This window comes from Blennius ocellaris (genome assembly GCF_963422515.1).
Source record: "Blennius ocellaris genome assembly, chromosome: 17".
Taxonomy (NCBI): Eukaryota; Metazoa; Chordata; class Actinopteri; order Blenniiformes; family Blenniidae; genus Blennius; species Blennius ocellaris.
The window spans coordinates 12,623,737-12,638,376 of record NC_137666.1 but is presented as its reverse complement, the minus strand read 5'-3'; the positions used below and the strand labels follow the sequence as shown (position 1 = coordinate 12,638,376).

The 14,640-nt window shown below is 41.4% G+C and overlaps 1 protein-coding gene across 1 annotated transcript in view; it reads right to left on the bottom strand.

Moving 5' to 3' along the window:
• Positions 1–382: 382 nt before the first annotated feature.
• The window catches only part of aqr (aquarius intron-binding spliceosomal factor), a 50,309-nt gene continuing 36,051 nt past the window's right edge, over positions 383–14,640 (bottom strand). The window contains exons 32-36 of the mRNA XM_080513172.1: positions 14,433–14,603; positions 8,998–9,083; positions 3,555–3,729; positions 2,242–2,352; positions 383–820 (exon numbers count right to left, since the gene is read on the bottom strand). Coding sequence (XP_080369298.1) covers positions 521–820; positions 2,242–2,352; positions 3,555–3,729; positions 8,998–9,083; positions 14,433–14,603 — 843 coding nt within the window. The 3' untranslated portion in view covers positions 383–520. The remainder of the gene's footprint in view (positions 821–2,241; positions 2,353–3,554; positions 3,730–8,997; positions 9,084–14,432; positions 14,604–14,640) is intronic.

The window sequence follows — 14,640 nt, the reverse complement described above, 5'->3', positions numbered from 1 at the left end:
CCTCCACGCAAAATTATGAATGAATGGCAGAGGATTTGAGGTTGCTGGTTGAGTGACTGTGTACATCCAGAGGGCCAGTTGAAATCCCCCAGCATGCACACTGGCCCTCGGGTGAAGCCAGTGACCTACAAATGCAGCTTAGTTGTATAGGCTGGGCCAATCAGATTGGAGGGCGGCAGATGAATGGATGGACGTATCATGACAGAGAGATTCTAACAAAGCTTCAACATGTTGATTGTACACTACATGTTAGAGGATGCATGCGAGGTGGAGAGATATATATATAGATTAGAGTATTAGTAGCGATGGCAGCAGTGAGAGTGTAGTTGGCATGTCATCCACAAGTAAAAATGGCGTTTTTTTTTATTAAAGTAAATGCAGAAACAAAGTACAAAATGTTTTTGGAAGGAAAACATTCGAACATCAGGATTCAGTAGAAAACACTTGGATACTAACACATTTTTACACTTTCTTTAAAAGGAATCGTCTTAGTTTCTCTATAGTCCCATATGGAGCTGCTCTACTCCGCCTGCTCCTCCTCGCTGTCGCTATCTCTGCCAGGATGCTCCGGCATCTTCGCGTGGTCGGCTGGATCCTGCTTTTCATCTTTCGCACCGGCATCCTCTGAGTTTGGCTTTGGTTTTGCCTCTTCCTTTGCGGCCTCCTGCTCCATCGGGGTTTCTTCCTGCGGCTCCTTGCTGCCAGCAGGACCTGGAGCCGGAGCCGGAGCCGGAGCCGGAGCCGGAGCCGGAGCCGGAGCTTTCTGCTCCACGGCTTCGGCCTTGGATTGTTGAGGAGGCAAAGCCAGCGACTTCTGCTGCTGCAAAGCCAAAGAAAAGCAAAACCGTCAAAACAACCAAATTTTATTCATTATAACTCATATTATATCATTAATGCATTTCACAACAATTTAAAGTTTATTACGGCACTATTTCACCATGTGGTGAAACGGTGCCATAACAATCTTTTCATTGAATTTTCTTTTTTAAGTTTCTCTTTGTTGTTGCCTGTATAAGCTTTGAAAAAGTCTCTATTTTACCAAACTATGAACAACAAATACTATCAGTAATTACTGCAATTTCAACATAATGCTAATTTTAATTATGTAAAATGCAGTGAAACATTAAAATTCATGGATGCATTACAGCTATTTTAGCTTGAGTTTCAGTGTTATGTCTGCTATTCTTAAGAAATCTGTGTTAAACATTCCATGTGTTCTTTACTATTTTTATTATGTTTTCTTTGCTATTTGGAGATGAATTATAGCTTCTTGCAGGCTGGGTTTGACGTCCCTGCACTACTACCACGTGGTCAACAGATCAGGTTTCTGAAAAGCCCTTTGAATTACTCCAGTCAGAAATGTAAATAAATGATCATTTTCAGTTTTCTTGTAAATATTGGTGTTTATTTTCCCCACAACAATTCTATATTCCAATGTGTTGCCCTACAATAACTTTCACCTAACAATCCTTATGAATCAATACAACCAGATAATATATATGTATGACACATATATGACCATAAATAACAACATAAATTATATGTATTAAAGGTACCATGTGTCAGATTGCAGTCAGTTACCTCAAACAAATGCAGTGTAGGTTTTGCAACTTTCACTTTAATGGGAATTTTTTATGGAATATGACAAATAAAATGCATCCAGATAGGTTATTTTGGAGAAGGAGAACAAACAGTTTCCCCCTGATCTGAAGGGAAAAGCTTATGTTCATAAAGTGATAATGAACCACCTGAATGTTTTCAACAGGAACATAATCTGCTGAGGACACAAGAATACAAATAAGAGTCAAAAGGAAGCCCAGCTCTAACTGAGACTGCAAATTTAGAGTGGGGGGAAAAAAAAGAAAAAAAAAACACTGGAGCTTCACTCGTGTTTGGCTTCTGGCCCGTTAATTCTCTGCATGTGCAACTGCAACAATTCTTACATCTGACCTATTTACTGTACTGGATTAACATGTAAAAGTTAAAAATACCCAGACCCAAAGCAGATAAAGGGCGACAGCTGTTGGGGCTCTAAGAAAGTTAAAGATGTCTGTTTGGGTGCGGAGGTTATTGTTCGTCTTTGTACATGATTTTAACTGCCTTGGATGTATCGTGAACTTTATGATGCTGCGGCTCGTAAATTTCATTTACAGTCGCATCTGTGCAGCTGGTTGTTCTTTTTTTTTTCCTTTCTTTCTTCCTGGACACACTGGGGTTATGTAGTATGTGAAAACAGTTTACCTGTCTGTACTTCTGGGAGGTCTGGATCATGTGCATGTACATGTTGTACACCAGGTTTGCCATCTCTGGCATGTTCTTCACAGTCTGGTCGGGCTGTCCAGACGCGTCTCTCTGAAGGGAAGAGTCAAAAGATTAACAGTTGAGCGCGAGTCTTATGAATTCCGGATGGGATGTGAACGGAATAACAATGAAGAAATCAGTCTCGTTAGTGTTCCGCCTCTCAGGCACTACCTGCTGAAGTATTGATCCGAGGCAAAGTGTGCGGGGAAATGACAATACAACACCCCCGCCCCCCCAGCTGCTTCTTATTAAAAAACTTTTTTTTTTCTCCAACAGCAATCAGTGATCACAACACTCCCCCGCCCCCCCCAAAAAAGGATGCGCAGGAGGTAATTTTGACAGTATTAGCATGCAGATTGAGTATTAGTTTCAACTGAAGGCGAGGAGATGGATGGGGATGCACACACGTCAAATCGAGTGACTCACGCGCTTCGTTACTCTTTGTATTAACTGTGCCGTTTCATTGCAGTGAAAAAAAAAAAAAAAACCTCATCGTTAATGGATTCTTTGGAGATTGAGCACGATTATACATCCATCTTTACCATCTCACTTCTTCATTTTAACAGTGATGTAAACATGTTAATCGAAGAGTAACATTTCTGGTAAAACAGTGACACATAAACGGGATTTTTATTGCGCGTCAGTGCGTAAGCAACATGGACCCACTGACTCCAGACAGTCCGGCTAAGCAGGGGCCGCATGTGTGTGCCCGAAAGAGCTGTCCCCTGTGGGAATGAACACTCCAGACTCAGAGGAAGTGTCAGCGGCTGCAGGGTATTTTAGACACCCCTGTTGCCACACATGCCTGTCACTGAGACACAGTGGCCAGACAACAGTCGTCTCATGCTGGCCAGGCGGGATTTGGGAGAGTGGCTTTGCCTTCTGACCTTCAGGGGTTAATTATAGCCCGGCCCGTGTTTCCCATGCTCACAGATGGCCCCCCGTGCACAATGCTGTTAACAGAACGGGGCCCTTGGGTAAAGCTGCGGAAAGACTTGGGACCCGCAAAGACCAAAGGGCGGGAGGATTCCTTTCAGAATATAGCGGCAGGATTAGATGGAGCCAAAAGGCCGTGGCGGCACTGATGCGATGGGATGTTGGAGATGGCAACAGTTATTGAAATGCAAGGGAAACTAAGCTCATCTCTTATCATCCAATCCGGTGAACGAGTATGTCACAATCAGACAGACTTAATGAAGTATGAGAGTACTGTGCTTCAACAAATTAATGTGACTGTGTGTGCATTTGCGTACAGGCTGTTCCTGGTTGTAGTACTCGTGAGGTCTGATGTGCAGCTGCATTGGTCTGGCAGTGAGCTGGTTGAAGGCGGGAGTCAGCTCGAAGCAGTTCTGGAACAGTGACACTCGGGCGAAGATGTACAGGCCCAGTCTGGCTCTCGACATGGCCACCACCAGACGCCTCACATCCCTGCGAAGAGAACGTAATCCAGTTCAACAACAGCCCCTTCAGATGGAAGAGCTCGCTTCCAGCCTCCAGCCCTGAACAGTTGATATCATGGAACTCAAGCATCACAAGACCAGGCCGAATTGCAAAGCAGTAACAGTTATCTTTCAGTTGGGAAGAGAGAAGTAAAAACTGCAAGGTTAAAGACACAGGAAGGAAGTTTTAAGATAAAAGTAATGAGGAAGTCCTGAAGCAGCTGAGAGATAATTGAGATCTCTGAGAGCTGGGGAGATAATTCCAGCCAGATGAAGCTTTGTATGTATATAAACATGCTATGTCCAGTTTCTTTCAAAATACTTACGACCAGGGAAAGGGACCTGGCAAATGTCAAGGTGGGACGGATGGAAAAAAAACCCAAAACAAAACAATAGAACCAAATATGAAAAATGAACTGAAGCCACAGAAATTGCTGCATTAATATGGTCGCTTTGTAGAAGGTTTATTTTTAATTCAGGCCCTGTTTACATGATGCGTCAAGTAAAAACGCATCGTTGATTTTTATTTGAGGGAAATTGTGTTTACACGGCAATGTTTTGAAAAAGCTATCCGAATGGTTCGTTTTCAAAAAGTTGCATTTTCAGTTGCTCCGAGCACTGTTGCCCTGTCAACGGATCAGATCTCGATCTCAACGAGTTGTTTTCCAGATTAATTAAAGAAATAATTGCGAAATTGAAGCAAAGAAACAGGGTCCTTCAGATGTTTCAGCATTGTTTCCTGAACTGACCACTGTTGTTTTGCCGCCCACCCCCCCCCCCCCCCCCCCCCCAGCATGTAACAGACATGGTGCAACGGTGGCTTTGAGATTAGAGAAGCTTGTGTTCAATGGTGTGTAGGTTTTAATCACTGCTGACAGTTTAGCACTGCATCCCCGAGCCAGACCTTTGACCTGCAGCATCTTCCCACTGCGCCTGAATGAAGAGAAATTGTTTCCTCAAAGGGGATCATTAAAGTTACTCAACAAACAAATGTGCCATTTTCATGAACTCTGATCAGATCATAAACAGCGTTACAACTCCTCCTCAGATCTGATTGTAAATTCAATCAGATACGGCTAATCTAATCAGATTAGCATTTAATCGGATTATTCATGGTCCATGTAACTATTGTAAGGACATTGTAAAATGAACCTACAAAACATTAAGGTGCTTCAGATTCACATGATAAGTGCATTAATAGATGACATCAGAATTGTCATTAAATAGCGATAACAATTTTTTTTCTCATGTAGAAGAAATACAGTTATATGAGAAATAAATTGAACTCAATCAGTCAAATGATTTCCTAGCAATAAAATCAATATGGGACAGTTCAGGATTAAAAATAGAAAAAAATCGAACTGGTTTGAGAACCACACAAAAATCAAAGCGATGTCAAGGCGTGGGGACGGAAAGGAGGAGCTGAAAACATGTGTAGTGGCCAAAACAAAACTTAAGTAAAAATGATCACGGTGAAAGGATGAAGGGGAAGAGGAAATGAGTGTAGGAGTAGGGAGGTTTAGTAAAGGATAAGCAGTACTCAGTGAGTGGGATGAGTATAGAGGCGAGGAGAGAATCGAGAGAATGGAAGGCAAAGGGCACAGGAGACAAAGAGGGGAGAAGGTTACTTTTCCCCCCCTTCTTATTGGGTAGAATTAAGAGATTAGAGAAGGACGAGTCGGACTTGTGGTAATCTACCTGCTCCATTGTGTGAATGCTGAGCGTACACAAGTCAAAAGGTATACCAACAATGCGGCATTAGCACCTCTCAGACTATTTCAGCCTATGAAACAAAATACAACTATGTAGCTGCTTTATAAGTGTGATTTAAACAAAACATATTGTGTGGATGAAGAGACAGAATGTACAAACGAAGAAGTCTTTGGCTTAGTGAAGCAGCGCTTTCATGTAGGCGAATATGGCACGCAATCATGTTTGTGAAGATGCATTTCCAAATACACAGCAACACGCAGGATGCATATACTAAAACCGCAGCCAAAAATGTGGAATATGAAGTCCACCTGAGCGCTTCATGAGATTAAGAGGATTAAATCCTCGCAATATGCATGATGGGTTCCATGGATGTGTAGAAAGAGGGAGGGATGGTGACGGCTTATGGAAGCCACAGAGTGAGTCAACGTGAACAGCCTGTGCGTTATTGTGCACATTTGAGGCAAAACCCAAGAAGAAAGTGTAACATTTCCACAGAGACAAACCACACCAGGCCTGCACCAATAAGCACAGAGCTGTAGAGGAGGTGAACCAATCATGGAGGAGGGTAGCCTGTGGACATGGCACGACAGTGGACGCCCACCTGGGCTGTGCTGTGACATGACGGGGCAAATTGGAAAATCTCTGTGCGTGTGTGTGTGTGTGTGTATGTATGTGTGTACATGTCAGAGCGCGTCTGAATCTGCGCTTTCCTTGTCAAAGTGTGTGTTCCCGCATGTGAGCGTGCCTGTGTGTATCAGCAGGAAAGCTTCCCCTGTCAGACCAGGGGTCAGCTCATCATATGGTCAGCTGCGTCCCCCGTGGTCGCCACGGCAGCAGATTGCCATGAGAGTGATGCAGGGGCCAGGGTGGCGAGGAGGAGGAGGAGGAGGAGGGTTGGGAGGTGAACGTCAGTGGCATGCCCCAGTGAGGCCAGCGTGAGAAAAACACCGTTTATCAACAGACATTTGTCACTGTTCAAAATAAGGCAGTGAGATTATTTTCTGTTCCATTATCACATTTTCATTATGATAATTTTTTTTGTCGGCACAGAAGGTTTTTCTCGTAAAATTATTCATACGATGGCATAGTAAACTACATAGCATGTGTAAATTAACAAAATGGTCAAATTGCTATTTTTCAAATTAGTTATTTAGTTTTAGATGAGACGGATGACTACAAATTTGCACTAATAAATGAATAAGGTTTTAATGTGCTTTTACATTTGTAATGCAATAGCTTTAGTGTATTGTGTTTGGCCAAATAAATTCAGTAATCAGGACAATAAAGTGTATTATATCACAACAGGGGATTAACCAAACACTTGAAATGAATGAAACCTAAATTACAAAAAAAAAACTTTCTAATAAAAAATAACGGTCGATTGCTGGATCCATTCACTGTGTGATTGTATCATCTATAAAAATGTGTGACTATAAGTGTGGACAATAATAGTTGGGTAAACTCTATAGACTGAAGCAAAATCCAATCTCAGAATTTATTACATTTACATATTTTGATGCAGGGATCAAAACCCTTATCGATTTAAATCTGTTCAATATTGTGGTGGTTTTTCTCGTGGCTTTCTGAATAATCTTTCGATAGGATCTGCCAATTCTAGTGAGCAACAGTTTTGTGGTCATATAATCAAAACGCTCGACCTGTTGAATGAAAGAAAACAAAGGCAAAAGCTAAAACTCGGGAGGCATTCAGCAAAAAGCTGAGTGAAAAAGAGGAATTTCAAGGCCGTGAGCTCTTCATCTTCACTGTGATTGTGTCCTGCAGCACAAAGGCAGAGCGTAATATTCAGTGTAAGACAAGATCGAATCGACGATACAGAGATATGGCGAGGAGAGTGGGCACTGCCAGCAAGATAAACAACCGCTTTAGGTGGCGCGCTGCACTTCCTCATTCTCAGCTCCATCAATTGATGGCTTCATCTGTGAGATGAGAAATGGGGCAAAACATGCTGTTCTCTGTCAAGTAAAATGGGGTCAACAGCCGAATGCAATGAAGAATTAGGATAGAGTATTTCAAAGAGAAAATAATCTATATTTTTTTTAATGCATCAGATAAAATTCTATATTTGGCAGGAATCATTTTACCTCAAAATATCCTAATATCTCATATAATCACCCACTATATCAGACGTTCTTTTCATTTCCATTTCAATAATGAAACACTTTTTAGCACAGAAGTAATGAGTTTGAGAAGTTTGTATAAAAATCATTGTTCCTCTTTTAATGTGTTTAAATCTGCTTTATAATTACTAAGATGTCAGTTTTTTTTTTAAAGTTTGGCTGTGAAAGACTGGTCATGAAAGTAGCTTTACTGGTATTCATGCTCCATTATTTGTCTTTTATTGTCATTTATATCAACATTTCTTAGATACATGGGTATGTGTAAACGGGTCCCCCCCCCCCAGTATTTACTGACAACCACAACCTATTCATTTAGACATTTTTTTCCGCTGATGGAAACTTTAAGTTAAATAAAACCTGATTGATATTTTGATTGTGATATCCAGTGTTGCTTCCATTTTCAATATGCTTTCCGGAGTTAGTATTACTTCACGCCTGCTATTATTGAGCTAGAAAGAGCAGACGCTTTGATTGAAGCTTTTCTTTTGATGTCTTTGTATTTGTTAACACTCTCAAGGTCACCCCCTGGTGTGCCAGCTTTGGCCATATGTTTGACACCCTTCATATAAAAGTTTCCAGTCTAATGATAGAAGGAGTTATTGTTTTGTCTTACTTGTGTTGCCAGATGCAACCTTGACTTTCTAACTTGGGTGTGAACGTGCTTGCCCCAATTCTGTTTTACACTGCTATAAATACATCAAACATTGACCATTTCACTTTTAGCTTCTTTCACCTCTGAATACTTGTGACCGGTCTCATATCGCCGTTAAAGACTCTTACCAAAACTGTGATATCAAAATAAGTAGCATATCAACTGTAAGGAGTTCAATGGGATTTTGTATTCGCTGAGGAGTGAAAGGCCAATGGACTGTAAAATAATCCAGTGAAGTGAGGTAGAGTTTTGTGGTGTGAGTATAAGAGAGCAGAGAGATAAGGCGAGGACTAAGAAGAGAGAAATGGGGTGAAGAGACATCAAAGCGATCGCTTACAGACTGCTACATACAGTGTTTCACCTCCAAGCTAAACTGAGCCCTTTGTTTAAGAGTCTCATGCTGATCATCACAGCACACAATGGCTTCTTTTAACAGTCGGCGCCACGGAAACGTGCCTCTCCTGGAGGATTATTCCCCTTCGCCGCGTCAACTTTAAAATTGTGTATACTTCACCGCAGCGACACTAGTTTCCTTCAGCAAACTTCACTCGGTCCTTGTACATGACAAAAAGACGTCTCCAGAGACTTGAGTGCCGACGTTTCTGCTGTGTTGTCTCCCCGGAGGATGTTTATCTTATGTGTACTACGTATCACACAAGTATTTTTTATAGTGAAATAGCTGCTTGGAGCTGAAGGCTATTTTGGACCAGGTACATTTTTCTGCTTGGCGTGCACTGAACACTGAAGTAATTACCTGAGGTGTCCCACAGCTTTGGTGCGAACCAGTGAGAGGATGATGTAGTCATTCTGCTGACCCTGGAACCTGTCCACCGTTGTAACCTGCGCAGACACAGACACATTCAGTATGCATCAAAACAAAACACGAACGAGGCCTCCTTCCGACCTTTAAGTCTTTTTCTTTTCTTAAAGTATTTTTGAGGGGAGGATGAGTGACGGCAGTTGTGTTGACTCGTTCCCGCCGTTATCGCGGTGGGCCACATGGGCAACCAGAGACGTTAATGCAGCTTAGAGGGCATTTGCCACCACTAGCCTCTTACCTGGGCCCCTGAGAATCAAGGCCAAGGTGCTGGGGTGGTTGGGTGGGGGCATCTTGTTTGACTGGTTGAGAGATTATTTCAGGGAGACAGAGAATGGAGGAGAGGTTTCTCTCTGTGGGATTTTTTTTTTTTTTTGGTCAAAGCAAAAGGAAAGTCGTGTCAGCCAATTTGGTGTTATACCCCGATAATCCTGCCTTGCTGGGAAGCATTCTTATTCCCCTACATGAAGAACAGGGCTGTGACCTGACTTTGTCGATTACTTCTTACATAAAAAAAGACATTGAGCACTTGCACTTGAAACGTGGTGCAGGGGGAGGAAGACTGATGACATGGAACTTGTAAAGGCTTAGCCCGTCAACCGCAGCATGCACTGATCAGCCATAACATTATAACATAACATTATCACCCACTGATGTTAGAACTTTACTGAAACTGTAAAAATGAGCGGCATTATCTAGAACCACAACTCTGAGGACAAAATGTTCACTGGCTGTCTAATACACTCCGGATCAATATCCAGTAACAAAATTGCAAGAATTTACCTTTTGCACGGTTGGATCCTAAAATGTTTTGTTTCTTGTTCCCATTTCTTCTTTTGTATCTTGAAGCTCTACTTCGAACCTTTTGAATACACAACTGTGCAAAATGCAAACGCTTGCAATTTTATAACTTATGGTCTTATTATGATCGGGACTGTATATCCAATGAAGTACAATGTCCGATGATAAAGACAAAAGAGTGGTGGCCTTGATGTCACCGATTTGAATCCCACTGAAAGACTCCAGGAGGGGCCACACAGATGTCAGCCCACTTCTGGTATGTGGAGTTAGTATAATTCCTTAAATACAGCAAAGGAATTTCCCAAACGCAATGGATAAAGCATACTTTCCTAAGTGGTGATATTCTCTTCACCTGTCTGTAGTCATTTTGATAGTTGCAGGAGATGCTTCCCGTCTATTTTATAATCTGAAACTAATACTTAGTTTATTAAAGCAATGAAACCACTCTAACATAGTTACAAAAGATTATTACAACAGGAATATTTACATTACAAGATCAGCTTTGACTTTAAATGATAGCCACAAAATAAGTGAAACTATTCAATTGACTTTCAAAGTGAAATTTCCCAAAAAGACAAAACGATTGCAAACTCCTCTGTATTTGCTATTGTACAGTGAAAACTACAGCGTAGACACAAACGCCACATGCTGAAAAAAGCCAAAGCCAGCAGAAAGAGGTGGGGCTGCTATAGATCCATGGTCCAGAGCAAATCAATAGGACACCAGCTACCATCCACAAGCCACAAAGGTCCAGCACTACAGCAAGCATGAAACAATCACCATAAATAAATTAGAACGTGGCAGTGGTTACCTGCTATTAGCACCTGCAACCATCAGTGAACGTGAAAGTCCCAAACCTCTCGGAAAAAGCAGAAATGTAGTGAGGTTTTGCATGAATGTGTAAAAACAAGAGAGCAAAGGCGGCTGATAAGGTATTTATTTAAATCTCCCTGTTGCAAAGCAGAACAGGTGCAGCACCAGAGGCAACAATATGTTGGTTTTACAGTAGCATGAGACGTCGCAGGCTGTGCGTTCAATGTTCAAGTCAAACAACCCTGGTATGCAAGCACGCACATGTCCACACACATGAAACAGCGAGTCTTGCTTTTGCAGGGGTGGGAGGGGTGCTTAAGAGTCGGGAGTTATTCTTAGCCTGCAGACAGTGACAATGAAGCCAGATCGACAATCTCCCCAAGGCGCAGCATTTTGCATGGTGTTTAGTTATTTATGAGAAATCATCCAGGGAGAGAGTTACAGAGGTCATGTCATTGCACATGCATGTTTTTTGGACAAACGCACACACGGAATACACTCACACACAGGTAGTTGCTAATGGATGCTTTTGTCTTTTCCATCTCATTGTCATAAAGACAATGAGAGCTAATGGTCGGTCATGGATCTCGCCAGTCTTTCTTTCTGTTACTCTATCTATCCTCCTATGTCTTATTCATGGTAATTACTCCTGAGAATGTGCAGAAGTCAGACTGCCAGATTATTCAATTTTTCACAACGGAATGTCAACGAGCCGGCAGAGTTAACGGGAGTAATGTCGTCTTGCTCAAAGCTTTGTGACTTGTCTCACGATTTTCCATTTCTCAGAGGAATATTTGGAACATGCTTTCCATCAATCTGATTATAAGTCAGCTTGGTTCTGGTCAAATAGCTTTCTTTTGTGAAATAGAGGTTTCTCCTCTGCAAATGAATTTCGGGGGCTTATATCCTGAAAGAGTTCAGCGTTCAAACATGGATACCTTTTATTTTCTTTCCTTCTTGACCTTGTTGACAATAATATGTGAGATGAACTGTTAACACTGTTAGACTCAAGCTTAACCTGATGTCTGCTTTAACAACTGTGGCTGGTGTTGCACGTCCTTCCTCTGCCTTTTCTATCTAATTAAAGTCTTCACAGTAAAGTAAGTTGGCTGTTGACATTTCCTTGGTTTTAGCCATTGTGACACATTGTCAGACACACTGTGGACACCGTGCTCGGCATCATGACCTTTCAGCTGCTCAACGTTTTCCCACAAGAGCCCCTCTTTCTTTTGGTTCCTGCCCCTCTCTGGCTATCTTTCATCTCAGCAAATCTAACAGCCTGTCACTGCTGTCACTTTATTCCCGTGTATGCATACTGACTAAGGCCGAAAGCGCACTGAATGACGCTTCATGTCTTAACATTGCAGGACATTTCACATGGCGAAGCACAATTTCTGACGAGCTGTCAGCATGGAGAATATACTTTGACAAAGCAACAAGGTAGGGTTGCACTGCACAAAATGCAGACACAACAAGAGGGGATCCGTAAACACTCCAAGCCAGCAGGCTGCAGAAGGCTCCATCATTTCAGACTGTAATCGGAAGTCCCTCAGAGAGATCCACTTCCCGCCTACTTGTTTTCTGGACTAAATGACCTTTAGGTGTTAGGAGCTATTCTTTAATAACGAGAAGGTTCGATGTTGGTTGTACTAAAAAAATAAAAATAAAAAACATTAACACAATCCGTTAATGCTCTATGATGGTCATGCAAGATAAGAAACCAAATTGAGGCAAAATGTAAAGATAGCTTTAGTCGTTATTTCCAGAGCTGTCGTGTCAACTTAAAAAAACAACAATAATTTAGATTATTTGTGGATGTCTTAATCAAAAGAAGTCTTGTCTTGTTGGAGATCTCTCCTTTGTCATGCAATAAGCTGCCAACGCTGAAGCATCAAAAGTGAATCTCAGAGATTATTAAGTCCAAGATGTTTTACATGATTTATGTTTACATTTTCTCAAGAATTTTACATCAAACGATTTTTTAATCCGCAGCTGTTTGGGATCCATAGGCCAGAAAAGTATTATTGGAGGTGTGCAAGTTAAAAGTGTTTATTTTGACAGAAAAAAAGCTACAGAAATATATAATGACCAAAAGTTGATATTTTAAGTTGATTAATATGTTATCTTATGTCACAAAGTATTTTTGTTTCATTGCAATAGAATATGCATGTTCTAATTTAACAAAGTTAAAAATGTTATTCAATCCAAGTATCTTATAACTCTTAGGTGTTGCACGACAAATTATCACGTGAAAAGGAATCGTATTTGTTTCAGAAATGTTTTGCGTTGATGTTGACGTTTGAAAATATAGTCAATTTACACTCAAGGCAAAAACACAAAAAAATTATATAGTGAGCATGCAAGGCAAAGAGTCGGTGCTGCTGTTTGTTTTTGGAAAGAAACCACGAACACATGCTTGCAGAGATGTTGTAAACATGCTGTAAACATTAACACAAGCGAGAACGCAGACATCCGTGTGGACTGATGACCACGTTGCATTGCTGTTGCGGTGATTCTCAACGAAATTTTTGCTTTTTCACTTGAAAACGTGTAAACGTGGCCTTAATCAAGTCATTTTTGGAATGGCTATTCTTCTTTCACTTGCACAATATTATCCTCAATTACCAATACTTTTAAGTCTTGCCTACTCACCTCTGAAGTTATATATCAAAAATAATAATACTTTAAATGAGACATTTTCACTAATCTTGCAGCTCCCCTGCAATGGTAAAACAAGCCTGTATTTAAGTAAGATCTATGCAGTTCTAAAAGAAAAAAAAAATTAGACAACTAAAAGGGAGAAAAAGAATGAAAAGAAAGCGAGTAATAGTATTTAGCAAAACATACCGAGTAGAAAGAGGAAAACTGTGCCAGTGTGTGGAGTGAACACAGTTTAAAGAAAGAAAAGATAAAAGGTCTTCGGGGGATTAATGTGGGTGACACGAAAACAATCCAACGGCAACTTTCCCAAATGAACAGAGCATTAGATTACTCTTTGCTTGCACGCTCGCACACCCTGCCTCCTTAAACTCACTGACACATCAGGGACTTTAATTCACGAGGTATGCAGTTGGTTGGTATGTAGAAATGGTCCTGCTCTGATTGGTCTCATGACCTGTGGACATCTTAACAGTGTAGTTATCTAATGAAGCTGGACAGTAAAGCCACTGTTTAAAAAAAAAGAAAAAAAAAAAGCTTTTGACAGTGTAAGCAACGCGACTCCTCGATAATTCAGAATACGTCTAAGTCATATATTACTGTAGATGTAACGCGGGGTTAAAAAAAATAATGACGCAGGTTTCAGAAAAGGAGACAATTGTGTGGATCCATAATATTGCGAGGAAGAGACATGAGAAACCTCATCAAAATTTACAGCTCTCATGCCCCTTTATGTGCAGTGAAGGGAGGTGTGAAAAAGCAGCTCATGTACATGCCATGTGTGTTATTCATGCTTCCGCTTAAACTAGTCCCCCCCCACACACACGGTGAAAACATATCTGTTGGGGATGTGTATTCCTCCACGACAGGAGAGAAGGAATGTGTCACTCCCAAGTGATACTGCTCAGAGTGCCGGGTGTGTTTCAGTGTTAAAATGCTGCAGCACATGTGGAAGTGTCAAGGAGTGAGTTTTTCAGGCGCAAACGTTAAAGAGTGTGTGCAACACTGTTAGTATGTCATGTTCACTGAAGCTTCAGCTCGCATGTGCCACAGCACAAGACAATTTCTGACTGGATGATTACCAAACGCTGCACGCTCACCTTGTTCGGCTGGCCAAAGAAGTGATTTCCACCACAGCGCTGGTTGATGACATCTCTGATCAGGTGCTTCTGTCCATTGTACGTGGTGAGGATGCTGATGCGGTCGGCAGGGTAGCCCAACAGACGCATGTACATGAAGAGAGCGACAGAATACTCTGCTTCTGCGAGGTTCTACACGGGGAGAAAGAGAGGATGAATTAAGTTCACA